General features: G+C 45.3%; 1 protein-coding gene across 1 annotated transcript in view; it reads left to right on the top strand.

Annotated features, from left to right (window-relative positions):
* The window catches only part of LOC127665220 (sperm motility kinase X-like), a 33808-nt gene extending 11231 nt beyond the window's left edge, over positions 1 to 22577 (top strand). Inside the window, exons 3-4 of the mRNA XM_052157644.1 lie at positions 3471 to 5244; positions 22452 to 22577. Coding sequence (XP_052013604.1) covers positions 3471 to 5244; positions 22452 to 22577 — 1900 coding nt within the window. The remainder of the gene's footprint in view (positions 1 to 3470; positions 5245 to 22451) is intronic.
* Positions 22578 to 23072: the final 495 nt, after the last annotated feature.

Genomic DNA, 23072 nt, shown 5'->3' with positions numbered 1-23072 from the left:
CCATTGGTAATCTACACCTGAGGAAAACACATAAGGGTCTCTGGAGACACGGCTCTGCTCTTCCTTCCTGTTCAGCTTCAGGTCACACATGAAAAGGATGTGAGCCTGCAGACATCAAGGACAGATGGACAGAGCACTGGGTTCAACTACCTCCGTTTCCCGGAGCAGGATGTTCTTAGGAGTCAGCCATTGGGGTGCAGCATAGCCAAAGATACTAAGACTGCTCAGGCTCCACTTGCCCCCCCCCCCCAGACCAATGGGAGCCTTCATCATCTCCCGAGGAATCCAGATGTGCAAATGTCATATCCAGTACTTAGCTGAAAACTTTAGGAAGTGACAAGGGGTGGAAAGGAAAGCGATAGACAGGCAAAGATGGAGAGCAAAGAGCACTCAGCAGCGGATGGGATTTATTTCCTTCCTCATTCAAGCAAACTTTGAAAGAAAAAAAATGAAGAGGCTTTCGAGGAAACTGGAATGCTGACAAACAGCTAATGGTATCGACCACATCTTCCTATCTTTTACTGATCTCACAAACCTTCAGAAGTGGTGTTGCCCACAGAGACGTGGGTTAGCCAAGAGCATATGATCACCACAGGTGGGCCCCAGGTTCATAGATGTATCACACCATGCTGGGTATCTCTGCAGTTCTATGCACTAGAAATCTAAAAGAAGCCAGGGTTCATCCCTGTAAATACAAGCTCTCAGAAAGAGGAGACAAATGAGTTGCCACAAATTTAACTCTGACCATGTTTGAATGTGAGTTTTTCATCACTGAACATGCCTAGGGTTCTTCCCTAGGCAGATGGAGTGGGAACCGCTCTCTGCTGGGGTTAGGTCTAGCTCCACATCTGGCCATTCGCAAGGATGACAGCCTGAGGAGGTTTACAGGCGTTAGGACCTAGGGCTGTACCCACTGCTATCACCTGTCTCCTCTGGCAATTTTCAGCCAAGGCCCACTGCATTAAAGAGAGCAAGGGCACAGGAAGTTCATGTCTGACTTGCTCTGGCATGGATGTTAGCATCTTGTTAAGAATTTGGTTTTTTGCTTTTGTAACATAGCTTCTTTGTATACAAAACACACACACACACACACACACACACTACAAACATTAAAAAAAAAGTCTCACCAAAGAAAAGCCTACATGAAACTTTTTTTGAGACAAGGTGGTATCTGTAGGCCAGCAACTCAAGTGCCCAGCAATCCTGCTGTGATACTAGATAGATAGGTGGTTTTCCTGTGAAATCTGATTGCCCATTGATGCGGGGAAACATGCTGATTGAAAGATAGGAAATGAAGAGAAGCAAAGAGTGCTGAGAAGTAGAGTGAGTATAGCTAGCATGGGGTTGGGCACAGCAGACAGTAGGGCCGAAGCCAGAACCCAGGACCCTAACTCGCTGAGCCTGCAGTGTGCTGATGGACACAGATGGAGCTGAAGACTTCAACCTGATATCCAGGCCTAGCTCCGCATGCTTCCTTGTGTGCCAAGGTAATATTATACCTTCCTATAGCTTAATTTTAGCTGGCTGTAAAATGCCTTATTTTCCTTCCTAGGGGCCTACAAACAGTCGGAAGTCCCATTCATATCAGGATGCTAGGCACAGCTCAACAAAAGCTTGACTGTTGGATCATCAGAATAAGGAGCTCATATACTTTCTTGGTTGCAAAATATTTCAGGCACCTTCTACAATCAGGCTATTTCTTATAAGTGAAATGGGGTCAGGAAGGGAAGAAGCACCGCCTCGAGCTCTCCTGTGGCCAGAAGGCAGTAGGGTGAGGGAGGCAGCATGAGGAGACACAATCAAGGCACAGAGCACGCGAAGGGTCCTCGTCACACCAGCGTTCACAGGCTCTCTAGCCTAGACTGAGAGCAAATACCGTCTCAGTACCTACTAGGCACAGGTCACATGATCTCAACCTGGCCAATGAGGAGAGTCCATTCCACCCGGCACCTCTGATTGGCTAAATTCTAGGCATGTGACCAATCGGACTTCTCCGGCGGCACAGTTGGCCTTGGGCGAGGGTTACTGAGGCAGTTGGTGACTGCTTTGTCATGTGGAAGGCGGAGCTTTCTTTACAGAGACGCTAGCGGCAGAGGTGGCACCGAGGTGCGTGCGCACTGAGCACGAAGTCAGGAGAGACGCTGCCTGGTTTACTCATCCAGCACATAGGTACCATGTTCTCTACTGTTCTCTGCCATTAGATTGCTTGCTGTCGTGGATTCCCTCACCCTGTCTTAACGTGGTGTGTAGACCACTTTGAGTTAGGTGTTACGACACCGACCCCGTTTCTTCTGCATTTTGAGCCACCCAAGCCCAAGTGCAGCACACTGTAGACTGTCTGCAGTGGCTCAGGGACTCCAAATGCCTGCTCAGCATTTTGCAGGCCTTCTCAGGTGACCAGACCACTGCCCTCTTCCATGTTCCCAGTGATTCCCCTTTTATGTTCAGACTCCTCCAAAACCCCCAGATGCTGCATATGAGGGAATACCAGTGGTATTTGTCTTTGTGAGACTGGCTGGTCGCATGCCACAGTCATCTCCGGTCCCACCTATTTTCCTGAGAATGACACTTGGTTCTTATGACTGAATGTGTAGTTTTTGACTTGGGTTCTTATGCATGCTGTATTCTTTATCAATTTGTACACGTAGAACCATCCCAAAATTCGTGGATAAACCCATTTCCTGAGTTGTTAAATTTGGTGTAAATGTTAAGTATTGTCATTAAGGATTTTCACATCAATGTTTAAGGAAATTGACTTGTAATTTTTCTGTTTTTTGTGCCTTACTCTAGCTTTTGCACAAGGGTAATATTGGTTTTGTGGAATGTGCTGGGAAGTATCCCTTACCTTCTATTTTATGGAATAGTTTGAAGAACACGGGATCATCTGTAAAGATCTAATAGAATTCAGCCATGACTATATCTGGTCCTGAGTTTTTTTTCTTTTTAGTTGTTGTTGTAATTCCTTCATTAATATTTCAGCTACATTGCTTGTTATTTATCTATCTAGGTATTTTGTATGCTTTTGTTAATTTTTGGCAGGCCATATGTATTTAGAAATATGTCCATTTCTTCTAGTTTTACAACTCAATGGAGAATAGGTTTACAAAACATTTCCTGATGATTCTTTAGGGTTTAGTCACATGTGCTACCATCTTGCCTTCTTTAGAGTCTACTTTTGTTAATGTGTGTCTTTCCTCTCTCAGTTTGGGCAATGGTTTTATCAGTTTTGATTATCATCTCAAATAACGGACTCTGCTTCTTTAACCCATCAAGTTACTCTTTTGGTTTCCAGATCAATTATTCCAGCTCTGATCTTCCTCATACCTTTCACCTACTGTTTTGGGTTCTGTGACCTTGGATTGTATCATGGGGTTGTTTGACGTGTCTCTGATTTTGTGACATAGGAAATTTGTAGCTATAGGCTTTCCTCCTAGACCTGTGTTTAATTTTAAATAACCTGCTTTTGTTAGTGTTGTCAGCAAAATCCCCAAGGAACTTGCAGGCAAGGGAAGGGAGGAGGTGACGATGCAGCTGGAGCTGGAGGCCAGCCCCCCTGAAGAGGTGACCCTCACCGATCATTACATGATCCTTAGGACCCTGGGCAAAGGCAGCTTTGCTGAGGTGAAGCTGGCCTGCCACCTCCACACGGGGGTTTGGGTTGCTGTCAAGGTCCTGGAAAGGGGCGAGAAGAACGACTCTGTTATCATGACTGAAATAGACATTGTTAAGTCACTGGACCACCCAAACATTATCAAGCTGTTCCATATCATCGAAACCAGAGAGCACACATACATGGTGATGGAGCACGCTGCCGGGGGAGACCTGGTGAGCCACATTGAGAAGGTGGGCTGTCTGCAGGAGGAGGAGACTCGCCGCATCTTCGCACAGATGGTGTGTGCCGTCAACTACTGCCACGAGAACAGCATCGCACACAGGGACATCAAGCCAGACAACATCCTGCTGGATGGCAAAGGGAGTGTCAAACTGTGTGACTTCGGCCTGGCCATCAAAGTCACATCTGGGCAGAGGTTCAAGGGATTCTGCGGCACCCTTGAGTACTGTGCTCCAGAGATTTTCACCGATGTGGAGTATGACGCTCAGGCAAATGACATCTGGAGCATGGGAGTGGTTTTGTACACGATGGTGACAGGGCGCTTCCCGTTTGAGGCAAAGACCTATTCCCAGATGAAGGAGAAGATGCTGAGACCCAAGTACTCCATCCCACCCACGCTCTCCCTGAACATGGCGAACCTCATTGTGCAGTTGTTCACTGTGGACCCGGACCAGAGGCCCAAGATCTGTGACATTATGCAGCACCAGTGGCTCAGGGGTGGTGAAGACCTTTCCAGACTGGCATCTTCCTTAGAGGTATGCCCCAGCAACCCAGCTCCCAGCATTGTGGTGGCAATGTGGGCCATGGGTTACAATGCCAAGGACATCAGAGACTCTCTACGTGAAAAAAAATTCAATAACATCATGGCAACTTACCTGATTTTAAAACATCAGACACCCTGGGGGGACAATGCTAATCAAATGAAGCATGCTCAGCATGTTGCCATGACACCTCTAGGCCCACCCACCTTCCATCTTCCCCTAAAGAGGACAGGGAGCGAGTCTGCTCTTCACATCTTCACCCTGACAACCAGAGACCACGTGTCTGACCATGCCAAGCTTTCAAGGAAGAGGGGCTGCAAAAGTCCCAGCATGCCTGACATCTTGTGCTGCCAGCAGATGAGAACTCTTTTTCCTAACAAAGGTCCCCGGCATGCTCCTGTGTCTCCTCAGCTCATGAACAGCAGCTTTTGGGAGACCAGCATGACCTCCAAGGGTGTGTCCTTAGGTAACACATCCTCAGAGGATATTTTTTCTGAAAAATATTTGTCCTCCAGAACACCCCAGATTGTTATTGCCACCGAGAGCAGCCCATGCACCCAGATTGTGCCATCCGAAAAGAACTCTGAGGAGACCTTCCGGAGTGTGGCCTTCAGTGGTACACATGAGAGCAAGAGGTGTGGGTCCCATCAGGAAACATCTTCTGGAGAAAAAATCTCAGATGCCCAAGCGCAGAGCGCAAAGACAGCCTCTTCCCACAGTCTACACCAAGGCTGGAAGAGAGTTAAGAGGAGGATGGGGAATTGTGTGCGGAGGCTATGCTGTTGCCTGCCAGCCCAGCAAACAAACCAGGCTTTCCAGAAGAAAGTGACTCCAGTGGACAGGGAGGATAACGAAGTCACACAAAATGAGGTACGTGGGGGGGTGTGACACAGATGGGCAGAGGCCTTTATTATATATGTATTTCTAATACCATTTACAGTTCAGCACATGGTAACCATCCCATTTATGGGGTTTTCAAATTAACACCTCCATCAGTTCAGAAGGAACAGCCCCAAAGCATCACCTACTCCTGTAACCTGAAAGGGTTTAGCTAGAGACTTGCAGCAGAGGGTGAGAGACTGCAGAGGCAGCAGGAAGGGGTTGGCTAAAGAGGTCACATGCTGGGGGGCGGGGCTTAGTGGGAGAGCTGTGGCACAGCAGTGTGAGCAACAGTCCGGTCCTGTGTTCTTCGAAGTCATTAAGAGAGTCTGTGTGTCTGTCTGCTTTTAAGCTTTGAGCCTCTGTGTACGCTGAAGCACAGGACTGGGATCAGCCTCATATAGACTGAGACAGCTGCACCAGGAGCCATGTAGGAAGTGCAGGTGGCGGAATGACTGCATGCCCATCACAGAGGCCTCTGTCCTGCTATGGAGGAGGTAAGTTAACAGCTGCAGGTTTCTCCACAGGAAATCTCAGTGATGAGGAAACAAGGCCTGGGGCTAAACGTCCACAGCATCCTGCTTGGAGCAAAGTGTGAGCCGAAAGGATGGCCAATGCTGCCTGTGGGCAAGAAAAGGGCATGCCTTTGACTCATGGTGTGAGGGGAATGGTGACAAGAAGACATTGACTGAGACACACATCTTCCTGCTCTGAGATCTGTCTTTCCTTTTCAGGTTTCTGGACCCCAAGAGATAGTTTTTCATGTGGGGGAAGAAGAGCCTGTGGTCCTAGGTTGAAGGATGGCCCTGATGGGGTGGGTGGGGAGACAGGATGGGTGTGGTTTTAGCCCCATGATGTTCCTGTACTCCAGGACTTGGAGCAGAGCTAAGCTTGGAAACCCTGATTTGTGCAGTGTCCACAATTACAGCTGCACCTTCTCATCTCAACTTCCTTTGACTGCTGTTGCTTTTGCTACATGTCCCATGTCCCTGATTTCCTCCCAGGCCAGGAGACCCAACCCCACTGCATGCTGGTCCAACAAATCAGGAAAGAAAGGGATCTTGTGTGTGAGGACTTTTTTTTTTTTTAATGGATCACAACCAACTCTGCATTTTGCCTGACAGGACAGTGCCAGCAAGCTGAAGAGAAAAGAATGTGCATCAGTTTGGCTGGGCCGCTGAGTTGGCACTCTACTTCAGAAAGGTGAGAAGCTTGCCAGGCCTGCAGCACAGTGGTCTCATATGGTGTTGTTGCTAGCTACTGAACTCAGTTCTATCCAGTGCTTACCTTTGGGGCCAGGGTAGATGGAAACCTTGATCACCACTGGGCTGGAGTTTCAGCCAGCCATGTCAGCTGTGTGTTGTGGGCACCTTCCTAGTCGCACGCTTCTCCATGTAATGAAGAACAGCTGCTCACAGGCGGCTGAATGCAGTGGAAGAATGTGTGGACATTCAGTGTCATTAAGCCCACTAAGAACTGGCCCCTGGGAGAAGACAGGTTTCAGGGGTCTGTTCTAACCTTGTCACTGGCCCAAGTGCAGAGATGGGAAGCGTAAGGCTACTGAGGCCAGTCTACCTCCATCTCAAGCACTGACCCTGCCTTACAGAGAGAAGGCAGTGGTGTAGCTTTGGAGGGACCCTAGGGCCACCTGGGCAGGTAGCAGGTGGCATATCTCCTCTCTGATCCTGTCCCCAGACCGTTGTGGAGGAGCAACTTGTGTTGAGAAGAATAAGCAGCTTCCCTCTGACACCTATATGGGCATGACAGTCATTCTGCACCACATGGTCTGAAAATCACTGAAGGAAGACTGCAGACTCAGATAGTACACAAAAACAAACATTCTGCAGAAACAACCAGCATGTGGGGGTCAACCATTCTTCAAAATGACGACCTCAGACAATGGCGTGGAGGCCTTTTTATAGGGAACCAGGGGAACTCTCTATTTTTTATGTTTGTTTGTTTATTTAATGTATACGAGTACACCATTGCTCTCTTCAGACACACCAGAAGAGGGTACAGATGGTTGTGAGCCACCATGTGGTTGCTGGGAATTGAACTCAGGACCTCTGGAAGAGTAGTCTGTGTTCTTAACTGCTGAGCTATCTTTCCAGCCCCCAGGGGAACTCTCTAGAAGGATTAGGTAATATCTAATGTGATTGGTAGGGGCCAAACAGTGACATTAGTTTAACTTTAATTAGCTACAATGTTAGTTCTATATTTAGAGAGCAGGTTAAGTCATCACAATTTCATTGTGGGGTCAGCTTCTGATTGGCTTGTACCAGGCGGTCAGTGGTCTGCATGCCCATGTCATGAGCATTTAGCCACAAGGTGAGGTAGGGCTACCTAGCACAGATGGCCTATCCTTAGATAGTTCCCCATTCTTGTGGTTATCTCCTGGCTGTTCCTGGAGCTGGTGTCTTACTGTCTACTTCCTGGGACTGGTGGCTTTCTTTTTGAAATCAGGCCTGGTCCTAAAAATGGAGACAAACGGGGTTTATTTTGTCTTGTCACCATTGGCTACCAACTCCATCTTCTTTGGATTCCAGAACCATGAACACAGGTGAGCCTCACAGCCCAGCACAGGAAACAGGTCAGAGATACTGAACAGCTTGCTCATGGGGCCAGAGCAGGTTTAGGTCAGCAGGTAATTGCAGAGTCAGGCCTTTAGTCCTACTGTGTATTCATGATGCCAGGGCCTGGGTAAGGAGGAGTCCTGTGTTCTGGCTCCCAGTCACATGTTAGGCTCCCAGGAAGCTCAGTCCAAATGAATTATGGGCTCTCACACCAGCTATTAGTCTTCCAAGAAGAAGGTGTGTCTCAAGGATGCGGAAAAGGCACTACCCAGGAGGCTTAGTGACTTTCCGTGGCATGGTTCTTGTCTATTCCTGCTGCTCTGGAAAGTGTTGTTGTGTTTGCTACCTGAGAGAAGTCATCAGATGCAGAATGAGCCCACAAACCCAGCACCCACACCCACTGTTTGCACATTTTTCACTGCTGGAGGGAGCAGGTATGGGGGTGGGTTGTTGCTGCCAGCGGCCACATACGAACCGGAATACCTGGAAGAGAATTCTGAGGTTAACGGGAAGGGGGCGAAAGAGAAATGAGTCAAGAGGACAGTTGCCCATAGAGACTGACTTTACTATCATTTAGCCAATATTTATAATCTTTGGAAAAACCACCCTGCCCCCCAAATGGCCACGAGTTCGTTGGATCTGCTTTTAGTCATGCAGTTTTCTGCTGGTCTCCCGGTGGAGCTGCGCTGAGGCGGCCTTGGTAGTTAAGGTGAAAGCGGCTGTATTGTTCCCAACGGAACAAAGGCTGGAGATAACGCCAGGGGAATGGTGGAGGCTGTAGGCCAGGAATGCCGCAGCTTGAATAGGCCGGAGATAACTCCAGGGGAAAAGTGGGGGTTGCCAGCCAGGAGGGTCACAGCTAAATGCTGTGGGGGGAAGGGACAGTGGGTCACAGCATCCTATAGTATGGCAATCATGCCCACCTTACAGCGGAGGACAGCACATCTCAGGGATTTGTGGTAGCTTACTCTTGAGGATAAAGCATGATTGGTCGGGGCAGCTTGAGTTGTGAGACACACTGTTTGGTGCCAGCCCAGTGTGGCAGCTCTGAGGCACCATCCTTTCTCCTCTTGATTCTGCAGCTGCTCCTCATGCTCTGCTGTGGAAGATTATTTTCAGGGTGTCTCAGCGTCTGCAACTGCACAGGTGTGAGGCGAGCAGTCTGAGAGCAGGGTGTCCACGTGTAGGCGCTGTGGACCTGGAGCTGTTCCTGCTCATCTGCTCACAGAGCCACTGCCAGGACAGCGGCAGCTCCAGGCAGGCGAGTTCACTCCTCTAGACACAGGGCTCTGAAGCCCTTAGCTTCTTATTAAAGAAAGCACAGAGGAAATGTATACAGGCATCATAGTCCCCTTTAACCCCAATGCCATGTGTAATAAACTTGCTATTTTCTGAAGAGGCCATAGACTCTGGCCCTGAAGAATGTGGGGTTTTCTGCCCTCTTCTCCATTTGTCTTGAATTCCCTTTCTTTTCTAGGTACTTGTTCACGTCTTTTTTTTTTATTCATTATATTTTTTATTTACATTTCAAATGATTTCCCCTTTTCTAGACCCCCACTCCCCGAAAGTCCCATCAGCTCCCTTCCCTCCCCCTGTTTTCCCAACTTGTTCACTTCTTATAACGTAACATGTAGCCAGGAGTTTCCTGACCTGAGCCCTGTGCTCCCCACTATTGCCAGTGATGGTGGAGAGCACCTTCCATCTTCCCTTTTACTGGGGAGACCAGCAAGTCATTTCCCGAGGCCCTGAAATGTTGTTCTGGGTGATGTCCTGGGTGTCCTCTCTTCCAACATCCAACTAAAGACCAGAGCCTCTTCTAATTCACCACAAAATCTGGGGTCTGCAGGTGGGTCCCCTTGGGTAGACTTCCCAGTGCCCCTGATTTTACCCTATGTACATTTCACATTGCAGGTCACCCACACCTGTCTGACCTCACAGACCAGAAAACCTGCCTGAGCAGATTAAGAAAGTTTCAGTGGAGCCTTGAGAAGTGAGCACATGTCTGAGTGTCACTGCTAGACCGGATGTCCTGGGGACAGTGGCCATGGCCTCCTGTTCCAGAGCACAAGTGCTAATGTGAAAATGGAACCTTGGCCTCCAGGTACTCTCACTGGTATCACAAAGATTGAATTTGCAATCAAATAAATATTGTAGTCCTGAAATAGAAACCCAACATAATTTGCATTTATAACGATTTAATGCATGTTTGAGAGAAATCTAAAGGGACATAGATTCTTAGATGCCCTTCTTCTTTGGCAGCACAGTTGTTCAGGTGGCAGATCATTTCATCTGTAGACTTATCAGAATAACAGTCTGATGCCCAACACATCACATGGAGCAAGCCACTGGGCTTAGACCTAGAAGAGATGGCAGGTGATTCCTCAAGATTGTGCACTTGTGCTTCGAGCACTTACCAAGAGCCTCAGTGACACAGTGCTAAGGGGAAGGGACAGTGACCCAACACATGGAAGTGACCATGGAGCCCAGCAGCAGACTCACCTAAATGACTAAAAGAAATATTAAACAGAAGCTGTTAAAAGTCATAGGAGAAGCTGTTCTTAGAAAGTAGAAAGCCTAGAGCTGCCATGCCATCGCCTCCACTGCTGGATGTGAACTCACCCTGCCACTGCCCCATGAACGCTCAATGCTGGCCACCAGGCCTTGCAGCACAGCACACATAGCCCCAGCACCCACTGCTTCGACTCATCCACTTCTATCTTACATACACTGTTTGGTGTCATGTTTTGCCTGAGACATGTCTCCCCTCTTACCCACAACAACCCCATAAACTCCACTAGGCATCACAGCCTGCTGCCCTTCCACACCTGTTCCTCTCGACAAACAGAGGACTCGGGACCTGCAGGGCATCTCTTTCCTTTGCTGATGCTTCCAAATAGCACTGCCAGTTAAAGGCTCTACCTGACATTTCCTTCGCTGCCACCCCCCCCCCCCCACACACACAATGTTCTGCTAGGTGTTAAGCCCTGCTGTACACCCTCTTCCAGCTCTATGTACCCCCTTGTCTGCCTCAGGTCCTATTGGACATTGCCCTAAATGTCACTATGTATCCGTCATGTTGAACATTTCCTGCCATGCCCCCGGGGCACATATGCACACCTCATTGCACCCTAAAGTGCAGTTACTTTTCGGATCATGCTTAACAATCTCTTTCTGCCTGCAGTGTATGTGTAGGCACAGTGGGGTGGACTGTGCAACAAGGTCTGTCATCCAGCCGTGCATGTGTGGTGTCAGTGACAGAGCAGGGGAGAAGGAAGCCATCATTTCAGGCAATGTATAGGGGTCAGTGTTGCTGTCCTGCAGCTTTGGTCACACTGGGTACACCTGGAAGGAGACCTGGGGGTGGAATAGAATGGATGGGCTAGAGAAATAATGAAGCCCAGACAAAGTTCCTGTCTGGAATTATGGTGGCTGGTGGCTGTGCCTGGCTTAGGTCTGGGTCTATATTCTTTCTTAACCATCCTCAAGAACACGTGCAGCTTGGCTTGTGTTTATTTGCACAAACAAGGCCTTTTGGCACATGCCTTTGTCTTAGGTTGATAAGAGTCATAGAACCTCAGTGGCCTGTCTCTGACTGCTGGCCTTCATAACACACCCTTTTCCCATTCAGACCAAAGCCAGGAAGGACATATGAATATGCACTCAGTGCATTTCTTCATATTGATGAATAATTGCCGGTGAATAACAGAGCTTTGCTGAGGGTGCTCCTGCATGGAAGCAATCAGCCTGCTTAAGATATGAAGTCAAAAGTTAAGAGCAAACAGGATTAAGGTTGTTTGAGGGAGTGTCCCAAGTATTCAATTCACTTGCAAATTAGCAACAATCAGACGCAAAGCCTGGCCCCCAGGTGTGTGGGAGGTGACTTTGAGAATTAACAGAAGAACTGTTACTTTTCAGGTAAGAGTGGGGACTATGCTGCTTGTTAACTCAGTTGGCTGATAGGGATTTTGAGCCGGCTTCATAACTGGAATTATACTTACTACAAGATTCAGGGTCTGTGTCTATTTGATGAACCAATCTTTCAGGCAACCATCAGGCTCCATCTTCTTTTTGTGAAAAAAAAAAAAAAAACCACAGATAGAACCTCACCCCATATTAAAACAGGGTCGGGATCATGCCATATGCCAATAAGTGGATCCTTCCATTTCACCTAGGCATGAGTATGCCTAGTTGTAGGATGCCATAGACATTCAGCAAACAGTTACTTGGCATCAAAATTTTAAAATTTTAAAAATAAAAAGCGAGATTTAAATAATGTGCATGGGGATATAATTCCCCCCCTTATGTATTTTAAGAAGAGATTGTTTTAAAATTTCACATTCCTTGAGAATTAAAAAAAAGTCCCAGTAATATGGGTAACATTAAATTGTTGACAAACATCTCAAAAGCTTGACTGTAATAAATAGCCAGTTCGCCCAGTGACAGTCCAATACAGTGCTGAGCCTCAGCTGTACGGTAATGCCAGCAGCAAACATCCCAGCAACCAAGTTCTGAGTAACCATCTCCCTGAAGAGTGTTTCTCTTCAGATGAAAGCCCTCATCCAAGTATTAAAAAAATCATACATGTGCTGGAGGTCCATTTTCTTGAGCAAGAAGTAGAAGAGTTTGTAGGGGAAAAGGCAGACAAAGCATATTGGCTTCTGGAAGAAATGCTGACAAGGTAACTTTTAGAACTGGATTCTGTTGAAACTGGGGACCAGGACTCTGTCGGTCAGGCCAGGAAAGAAGCTGTTTGTAAGATCCAGGCTACACTGGAAAAATTAGAAAAACAGGGATTATGAAATAACTTGGATTGCCGGGGAAGCCTGTTACTGATTTGGCCAAAGAACTCTTTAATTTGGTGAGTTCCCATCTTTTGAAATGCCTGTTGTGACAAGAAGCAACACATTCCAACTTTCTTCTGACCAAAACTTGGAAAAAAAAAACCTGGAAAAGCCGGCAGAGGAATGGAAGAGCAGCAGTGACCAGATTCTTTTCAGCTTTCAGATGACTGAGCATAATAGAAAACTGGAATTAATCAGTATTGCCAAGTGGACCTAAGAAACCCACAGGTGTCTGTAGGCTGCTACTTATCACATCTCAGGAGGGAGCTAGACTTTATGTCACAGGTTGTCAAAAAATCTAATCTGAGACAAACAGACTGTTTTGTAAGCATCTGGACTTGTCACATTTTTGTGCATTGTGACTGCATATACTTCATGTGTATATTATAGCTTAGATTCTTGGACCTCTGTTCTGTTTTCTTACCTGCAGGTCACAAATGTAATACTATTCTACTTCTTCGTACATTTTGTAGTAATATATTTAATATAGTCAAATATTGGCAGCCAGATAGACGCGCAGTTCTGAATGAGTTCATATCCTTTACCACTTGAATATACTGCAGCGTTTGTGGGCTCCTACAGTCATCGTCTCCCTTTCTGTGTAGCATGTTCGTTCTGTTCTTCCCACTTCTGCTTTTCATGACGGGGAAGGTGACTGAAAATTACATTAACATAAGAATGACAGTGTTTGTAGACATTCTTTGCTTTGCTGTATTTGGATAAAGATCCACTTTGAAATTGCTTTTTAAAGAAAAATATCTTTTGGCTCTTTCTGCTTCTATAGAGAGCATTATGTTAAAAACATGGAAACTTAAATGCCACGGTTAGTATAAATAGTGACGGCAAAAAAGCAGCAAATATGATTATTTAATAACACCATTCTCCAGTCAGTAGATCTGTGGGACAGATCTAAGCTCAGTTTACAGCCGATAGAAGGAAAAGGAGGAGATTGACGCTTAGGGAATGAGTCAGCCATAGCTGAAGTGGAGAATTCATTATTTTCTTTTAATTTAAATTTGGTTTTTATTTCATAGGATAAAGTGCATAGAATTGCCTGTTTCATAAGAAAGATGTTACTTATTATTAACAGTCAAATTAGAGCCAAGTTTAAGAAAGGGGCCTTTCTTGGTTATCCCTGTATGTTGTTATACAGAGGCAGGTAAATAATTTACCTTTTAAGCCTAAAGTGAGATCTAGTATACAGTATCTGCTTTTGCAACAAAAGCAGTTTCTTAGTAAAATATCAGAGTGATACTTTTTTCTAGACTAGCAGGCCTTTATATTAGTGATACTAAGCCTAGAGTCATCCCTTCTACTCACAAGAATCAAACAAATGCTAACATATGATCAGAAGAAATGTAGTAAAAATATTGTCTAGGGGCTAGAGATGTGGCTCAGTTAGTCGAGTGTCTGCCTAACATGCATGAAGTCTTGGGCTAAATCCCCAGGAGTGTATAAACCAGCTATAGTGGTACAAATCTCCAGGATTGTATACACTGGCTATAGTGGTTCACACCTGTCTCAGCCTTTGAGAGATGGACCCAGGAAGACTGCAGGTTTAAGGTCATTCTCAGCTACATAATAAATTCAAGGCCAGCCTGAGTCAATTAAGGTCCTGTCCCAAAAAACAAACAGGATAAGTGATTCAAGAAGTGATCATTTTATTCCAGTCTGTAGTTTTTAAAAGACTTTATTTGGCTGGGATTGGTGGTGCACACTTTTAATTCAGGCAGAAGAGTCAGGTAGGTCTCTTGAGTTCAAGGCCAACCTAGTCTACCAGAGTTCCTGACCCATAATGAGACACTATCAAACCCATCTCATCTTATCTAATCTGTGTGTCTGTGTGTCTATCTATTATCTATCTATCTATCTATCTATCTATCTATCTATCTATCTATCTATCTAATCAATCATCTGTATGGAGTATATGTATGCTTGCACACATATGTGTTGTATATTTATAATTTTTATTTTTAAGACAGAATTTCATGCCAGGTTGGCCTTAACCTTTGCATGTAGCCTAGGACAACCCAGAAGTTCTGATCCTTGTGCCTCACTTTCTATTACACGGGTAGGCGTGTTCCTGGTTTGTGTGGTGTCAGACAAGCACTGTACTGAGGCATAGCTGTCGCCCTGATTCTCTTATAAAGAATATATATAAGAGAATATAGAAATGTTTTAAAAAGGTTTTCTAATCAGGATTAGTGGCACACACCTGTCACCCCAGCATTACGAGGCAGAGGCAGGTACATAGAGCTCTGAATTTGAGACTGTCTTGGTCTACATAGTGCCAGGCTAGCCAGGAGTGCGATCTAACTTTCCCTCCAAACATTTTCTCTAAGAATTTGACAACTATACTTTAAGAGGAGAAACCTTAAAGCTTAGCTGTGTTGCCAGTGAGAGAGTGATAGATTCAGAAGAAAACATGTCTGCTTACCTTATGCTGCCCAAGATGCCAATTAGTGCACATCCCTCATTTGTGTATACACACACACACACACACACACACACACACACACACACACACACACAATGCACAAATGTACATATATGTGTATGGACCTTAAGTTATTTTTTGAACTACTAACATGATTTTAAACTTACAGAAGAGTTGTAAAAATAGCATTCCTAAGCCGGGCAGTGGTGGCGCACACCTGTAATCCCAGCACTCTGGGAGGCAGAGGCAGGCGGATTTCTGAGTTCGAGGCCAGTCTGGTCTACAGAGCGAGTTCCTGGACAGCCAGGGCTATACAGAGAAACCCTGTTTCGAAAAAAACAAATCCAAAAAACAAAAAACAACAAAAATAGCATTCCTGTGTATCCTCCACCTTCCCCTTGTTTTGACATCTTCTCTGATGAAAACATTTGTTACAATTAAGCGTTAGTAGTGCTATTGATATTAGCTGAAGTAGCAAGCTAAAAGTAGATTATTTCATTTATCTTTTTAGTAGCATCCTTGAAGGGGGCTTAAGCAAAACCCATGGTGAGTCTAGGCACCAAATGAAGGGGCTTAAAAAGAGGATGGGGGTTAAGGGAGTGTGGCACGGCTGTGTGGGGGAAGGGGGTGCCCAAGCAGGCCCTTGTCCAGCACCTCTTCCCCCTGAGGGACCACACACACAGGCATGGTATAGAATAGAGTTTATTCAAGGTAGAGGATGGGAGTTAGTGGTAGAGAAAGGCAGGGAAGAGAGAGAGACAGTAGAGAAGTGGAGTGGAGGCCAGCCATGACCATGTGGAGGAAGGGGGGGAAAGCCCAAGGGACAGAGAGGTGAGAGTGGGATGGAAGAGAGTGAAGAGAGAGCAAAGAGGGAGAGGAGGGGCAAGCAACCTCTTTTATAGTGGGCCAGATCTATGGGGCGGGGCATACCTGGCATTGCCAGGTAGGTGTGGGATGGAGCTTAGACAAAATACCAACAATCCTCTTAACCGGTCCAGATCCTATTTTGCATTTGGTTGTCCGTCTCAGTAGTCTTTTGCTCAGTGCCATTTTATCATAAGCATAGCTGGTGTTGTCATGTGTTTCTGGCGTGGCTCACATCCTCAAGCGCTCTGCTGAAGTGGTGTCTGCTCGGATCCTCTGCTGTGAGCTTTACCCTGCTTTCCTTTGTAATTACCAAGTTTTTGCTAGAAACACTTTGAGACTATGCAGATGTCCTGTTTCTGCTTAGAGTTTGCCTCTTACTATCTCCTGGCAGGTGTTGCTTGTGGCATTTACTTGTGGTGTTTAAATGGTGATTTTTTTCTATTCTCATTTCTTCTATATTTAATAATCGGAACTCTTCTGGAAGGAACTGTGGTTTCTGGATTTATATATTTAATTATAACAAGATATTCAGAATGGGTATAAACTCAGAATATAAACTCAGATATAAATTATGTTAATTGATTCCAGTGGGCAGTATAAAAAAAGCAACATTTGTGATCTATCTTTGAAAATGTAATGAATTTAAGAAAGAAACTAGTATTTATGATTTGTAAAATTTGTTTGACTTGAACTTGATTTGAAATTGAAACAATTTTCTTTTGAAATTCACATTTAGACTTTTTTAAGGTGTCTAAATTTATATTACTTTGGGGGTCATTTTTTTGTCAAAATATTGAATAAAGTTACCTACACCTGGCATGATAATAAAAAAAGCCAGTTCAATTATCTGTTTTAATCTGATTTGGAACACCAAGCATAGAAAAAGTAATGCAGACAATGACTAATTACATTTTTAGTTGCTTCTCCTGTTAAAGCAGTTGAAACTTGTAGAAGCCTGAAAAAGTATCAATAGTCACATGTTCGTATTTAAATTTTCTGAAGTCAGAAATGAGTATCCATGTGCAATAATTGATTAGGTGTAAGTCCTCGAGAATTAACACCATTATGTGGTACAGGTAGAAACTGAGGACACTGAGAACAAGTTTTTACAATTTGATGTGGACATTTTCTAAAAATACCAGATTATTGTCTCAAGCCATTACTATTTTGATGATGTAAAGAATGAGATTGTATGGCCAATTGTTCCTATGTAAGGCCTATAGTCTGCCTGGGATACAAATCTCCTGTGGCATTGCCTTAAGGGGTCTTGTCCAGACAATCCAGGATGAGCTTTTAAATGTCTAGAGACTGTCCTTTAAAGGAACAGTACCTTTTCTTAACTTGAGTTGTATTTGCATAAATAATTGCAAAATTTGAGAATTAGCAGTATCTAAAAGAGGAACAATTTCAAGTAACTATAAGCCATGAGCTATATGTATATTGACTATCAGTATACAAATTAAAAGCTTGATTTTTTTTAACATTTTAAAAATAGCGGCTATAGCATGCAATTCAATTATCTGTGCTGAAGCAAGGAGAAACTCATGCTTCATGTGATCCAGTTACATATGCTTCTCTCCCATAGAAGATCTGTTTATAAATACTGTAAATGCATTCTTTATAGGATGTATGCAAACTTTTAACAACTTGTCTTTTGGATACTGATTATCAATTTTGCCTAAAAAGTTTTGCCTTCCAATAGGCCAAATATCAGTGTTCTTTAAAAACCAGTTTAAATGCTGTTTGAAACAAGGAATAGATGTCTCATCAGGTTCTTAAGACATTCTTTCCAAAATACTTTCATGATTCTATTCTACAATTCTTTATTAACAGAGCAACAGCTTCATAATAGGGTGTTAAAACTTTACTTGGAGACGAAGAAAGATGAATCCACATTAATGTTTCTTTTGCCAAAGAATTGCTGTGAGCACATGAGCAGCAACAACTAACACAAACAGCCAGCAAGTGATTACAGTCGCTTCCTCCACTTTCTGTAGTTGTCTCTCACCAGTTAATTAGCATTCTGCTGAGAATGTCAAACAAAGGCTTAATTCCTCCTGTGGAGAGCTGAAGGTGAGGTCTTAGCTATAGAAGCTTTTGAAATTAAGTAAACTAGTTTTTTATTTGAATTTTCTGTGCCACAGTTTGTTTAGGATTCAACTGAGGCCCCAAATATTGAAAAAGATATTACCTTTGAATCTTTTCTGGAGCAACAACTATTCCAAAATTTTAAAACTCATTGTAAGAGCAAAGGCTTGTAATGAATAATATACACTGAAAGATTCAAAGTCCTAATTTCTGGTATTGAATCAGAGACATTTTTTTTTTTTTTTTTACATAGTGTAAGGCTATTAGTCATTTCTTGAGGCAAAACTTTACAGTGATTACTAGCTCACTAGAAGCAAACCCTGTACAATTATCAGGATGCAATGAGAAAAACAGCCCTCTAAATCCATAATAATTCTATATGGAGTATGCAGGCCAGATTGTAATGCATCTTCAAGTTCTATAGTCTCCTTAACTTTTGATAGATCTTAAGTTTGAACTTGCTTTTGAACAACACTTTGATAGTTTTGTGTTAATGCTGTTTCAGCCTGAAACTTCCTAGGTTGGGTTTGTAAGACAAAGCAGGCCACACAAACCTTGCTGAGGTCACTCTGAGCTTTGCATTAACTCAAATGCAAATATTTCTTAATCTGAGCCTATTGCCTGCAGCCAGGCCCGATCACCCTGATTGTATGAGGGTCCAGTTACAAAAGGAACTCCTGCTTGATGGTCTCTGAACATTCTACTGGCTGTTTTTAGTAGTCTATCCATAAATTCCTGAAACATTTCATCAGGAGCCTGTTTAATACCAAATAAATTCCCACTGAGATCTCCTTTTCCATCTTGGGGGGCAGAAATTTTGCTTCTGACACTGTATCCAATAAAGCTTGTGTAAAAGGGGCAGCGGGCCCATACTAGCCACAGCTGTTTTTTAACTTTTATTACTCTAGCCATCATCTTTTTTTGTTTGTTTGTTTTGTTTTGTTTTGTGAGACAGGGTTTCTCTGTATAGCTCTGGCTGTCCTGGAACTCACTCTGTAGACCAAGCTGGCCTTGAACTCAGAAATCTGCCTGCCTCTGCCTCCCAAGTGCTGGGATTAAAGGCGTGCGCCACAGCTCTAGCCATCATCTTTTCTTTCCTTTCTTTCCTTTCTTTCCTTTCTTTCCTTTCTTTCCTTTCTTTCCTTTCTTTCCTTTCTTTCCTTTCTTTCCTTTCTTTCTTTTTCTTTTTTTGGATTTTGTTTTTTTTCTAGACAGGGTTTCTCTGTGTAGCCCTGGCTGTCCTGGAACTCACTCTGTAGACCAGGCTGGCCTCGAACTCAGAAATCTGCCTGCCTCTGCCTCCTGGAGTGCTGGGATTACAGGTGTGCGCCATCACCGCCCGGCTCCTCTAGCCATCATCTTAATTACAAAATATGGGTGAGTTAAGAATTGTAAGCCTGCGATCAAAGTCAATGGAATATTGGCAATTTAACCATAATTTTTAAGTTTCTCTTACAATATTAGAGCATAACTACAACTTTGGAAAGCAAAACCCAATTTTAAACAATCTATTTGAAGGATTCAGGGTTACTTCTGAATGAAGGATTTAGCAGGATGATGAGGCTTAAAGGTTGGGGGTATAGGGGTTAGGTGAGTGTGGCTAGGCGGCGTGGGGGAAGGTGTCCAGGCGGGCCCTTGCCTGGGCACCTCTGCCCCTGAGGGACCACACACACACAGACATGGTATAGAATAGAGTTTATTCAGAATAGGGGATGGGAGTTAGTGGGAGAGAGAGAGAGAGAGAGAGAGAGAGAGAGAGAGAGAGAGAGAGAGAGAGAGAGAGAGAGGAGGCAGGCCATGACCACGTGTGTGTGGGGGGGAAGAGCCCCAGGGGCAGAGAGGTGAGAGTATGTGGGAGAGCGGTGAGCAAAGAGAAAGAGGAGGAGCAAGTAGCCCCTCTTATAGTGGGCCAGATCTCTGGGGCGGGGCATACCTGGCTATTGCCAGGTAGGTGTGGGGTGGAGCTTAGACAAAACCCCAACAGTCCCCAATGTTTGGTTAATTAATAAAAGAAAAAGAAAAAAGAAATAAGAAAAGAAGTGACGGCGCATACGGCGAAGCAGGAATAGGGTCGTTGTTGTGATCTGGCTGCTTCATGCTGACATTGGGGTGGCGTGTCTCTGGAGAACCTAGAGAAAGGGGTATGGGGGGGTGATTGTCCAGTCTCAGGAGGACTGGCTGCTTCTTTGCTGTCCAGGGTTTGTAGAGCCATTTGAAGATAGGTCAGGAGAACAGGTCCAGTAGAAGCTGTCTGCGTCTGGAGAAGCTGAGAGGAGATTGGAGCATCTGAAGGTTGCTTCTCTGGAGCTGTCCTGGATATGGCAAGGGCCTGGACTTAACAAGATGTTGGAACACATTAGTATAGTTAGGGAATAAGACTAAGTACATTTGGGAGAAAGGAAAATTTTTTTAAGATGTACAATTGAAACCCAGAGGAATCCTACCCTTTGGAAAGGTAGTAAAGTGGGAACTTGGGCAGATGTACTTATCTGGATGGAGCCTACTTGGTCCATGAGCAGTAGATTTGGGTAGGTTTCCTGTAGCTAACAAGTTTATTAAAGAGATAACAACATGAGTTAACCACATGAAACGTCTTTAAGATGAGCCTTTGTGGATCAGAAGGAATAGAATTGAAGGTTGGGAAAGTGACAGAGCAAGAAGAGGAAATATGAAGCATTTAATGGAAACAGAGTTTAGGTAAGGAGATAACTGTCTAGCTGTCAATGTAGTCAGAAGTCTGAGGAATAAACAATAACTTAGCAGTTATATTATTAAAGAATGACAGATTCCAGTAGCCAGCAGTTCTTTGTGGTCTCTGGTCTCCATGGCGGCCTTGACTGTCAGTTTGGCTTTCAAGCACAGAAGATGCACGGCTTTTCTCTGTGGAATGGATACCCATGACATGAGAAATGGCTTACCTTTGTTTAGCTAAGTCATTTGACTCAAGGTATTTGGGTTTTGTCCACTGCACTTTCAGGCAACATCCTGTGGCGGTGTCCATCTTTCTTCTGAGACCTCCTGGGAGAAGCTGTCAGGCCTTTGGGAATTCTGTCTGTCTTAAATCTAATAACAAACTTCTGACAAGATTGAGCGCAAGATAGGAGAGCAATAGTTAAAGAGAGACTAGGAATGGAAATCTTAAGTAGCTTTGACAGGTTGTATAGGTAGAGGAAAGTATATTGCCTTGGTTAGTAAAGATGCTAGGATCACAGAAAGAAAGCTGGCAGCAATGGATAAAATTGTGGTGTCTAGCCAGATTTAGGCTTGTTAACATACACTTGAGCACGCAGTCTATAGGAGCAAATGAGCTAAGGGTGTGGGAACACAGATGGGGAGCAGGCAGGGCAAAGAGAAGGCTTAGACCAGAGATAGATAAAAGCTTAAATGTATAGGATTCGGTCCCATTTACCGGATTGCTTATAGTATGTATTAAGATCCCTTAAAACAATCGGATCTAGGGTGTCATTAGGTGGCCATTTTGAATTATTGAGTCTAGACCTTATTGCAGAGGTTTATTAGTTCAGAGACTTGAGATTTTCTAGGAGACATCCCAGTAGGGTGCCTGGAGGTATCGGTGAAGACACTATTACCCATCAGGTGTGTGGGGGCATTGTTATATCACAATCGGCGTCCCGAAGAGTGTATATAACAAATAACGGCAGCTAAGCCAGAGGGTCCAGACCATCGTGAGGACTCCTGGGAGCTGAGGCAAAAGCCGGAAGAAGTATCCCGCCTGGCCAGGGTTTGAGAGAACGGCTGGAAGCCAATGGGGGGAGACTCAGGAATACTTCTGGAGTGGGAGACACCTGGGGTTATGAGCGTCGTAAAACGAGTGTTAGCTGAGGCGGCACCTAGGTCCAGAAAAGACTGGCCATATCTCTTCTGAACTTAAGAAACCGTCCAGCCAACTGAAAGACCTTACCTTTTTAGGCCGATGGTGTTTGCTAAGGAAGTGCAATCCGATATCAGGGAACGTGGAAGCCAGTGTGGACTGCTTGGCTGTGGGACCCGGTCCCCCAACCTTGCTTCACCTGCCTGTGCATGGCTGCAAGACCAGTCATGGACTGTAGTATTAACAGTAGAGGATATTGGGAGACCACGCAGTGTAAAAGAGGGAAGACAGGGTGGTAGGGAGAAGCCGTAGAGTTGTGAGAGAATCGGGTAGTAGAATTGATGGGGGCGTGGGCTGTGGCTAGGCTTTTGCAGGTAAAGGCCCTAGAAATCTGTGTTGTAGCCAGCAGAGCGGGACAGTATGGTGGTGGGGGGTGGGGTGCAGCAACTCGAAAGAGTGCAGGCTTGCTGTGGCGAGGAGGCAGCATCGCTCGGCAGGGATGGAGTGCAGCCGATTCTGAGAGCCTGGAGACTGCGCCATGTGTTTGGCTCTGATGGTAGACTGTCAGCGAGAAAACTGTAGCAGGGAAAGTTAGTATAGGCTTGCTGCGGCGGTCTCTGAGAGCCGAGGAGGCACCAGTGATCGCGCATGCGCGGGGCGGAACTTCCTGTCAGCAGCGGAAGTAGGAAGTTAGGTAGCACAGTGGCTGGGAAATAGCTTGTTTCGTATCCTAGCAACGACGCGGGAGGGGCGGAGCTGCTGCAGAAGGAGGGGGTCTGGCATGGGCCACGGGCTGCGGGGCTTGCGGGGGGGGGGGGGGGGGGGGGGAGGGGGGGAGGGGGGCCGGCGGTGGCTCTGGCAGCCAGCGCCATGAGCCCCACGGACCGCCAAGCCAGCGCGCGGGGAAAACAAGGAAACCAGTAATAAGATGCAGGAGTGAATTAGATAGCCGAGCCCGGTGGCACTCGCTGAGCGGGGCATTGCTGCTGCACGCCAGAGTTCCACCGGGAAGGAGCGACAGAACAGCGTGGTCCTGTAGGGAAACGCGGGAAGTGCAGAGACTATTGCTCTGACTAGTATAAGACTTACCCGTTGGTGGAAGGGGCTTAATATCCCATGGTGTTTCTCCTTCCCGGCCAACCGCACCAATGAAGGATTCAGGGTTACTTCTGAATGAAGGA

Source organism: Apodemus sylvaticus, chromosome 14 (genome assembly GCF_947179515.1).
Source record: "Apodemus sylvaticus chromosome 14, mApoSyl1.1, whole genome shotgun sequence".
NCBI lineage: Eukaryota > Metazoa > Chordata > Mammalia > Rodentia > Muridae > Apodemus > Apodemus sylvaticus.
Note: the sequence above shows the minus strand (reverse complement) of the source record. Positions and strands in the feature narration are given on the sequence as shown.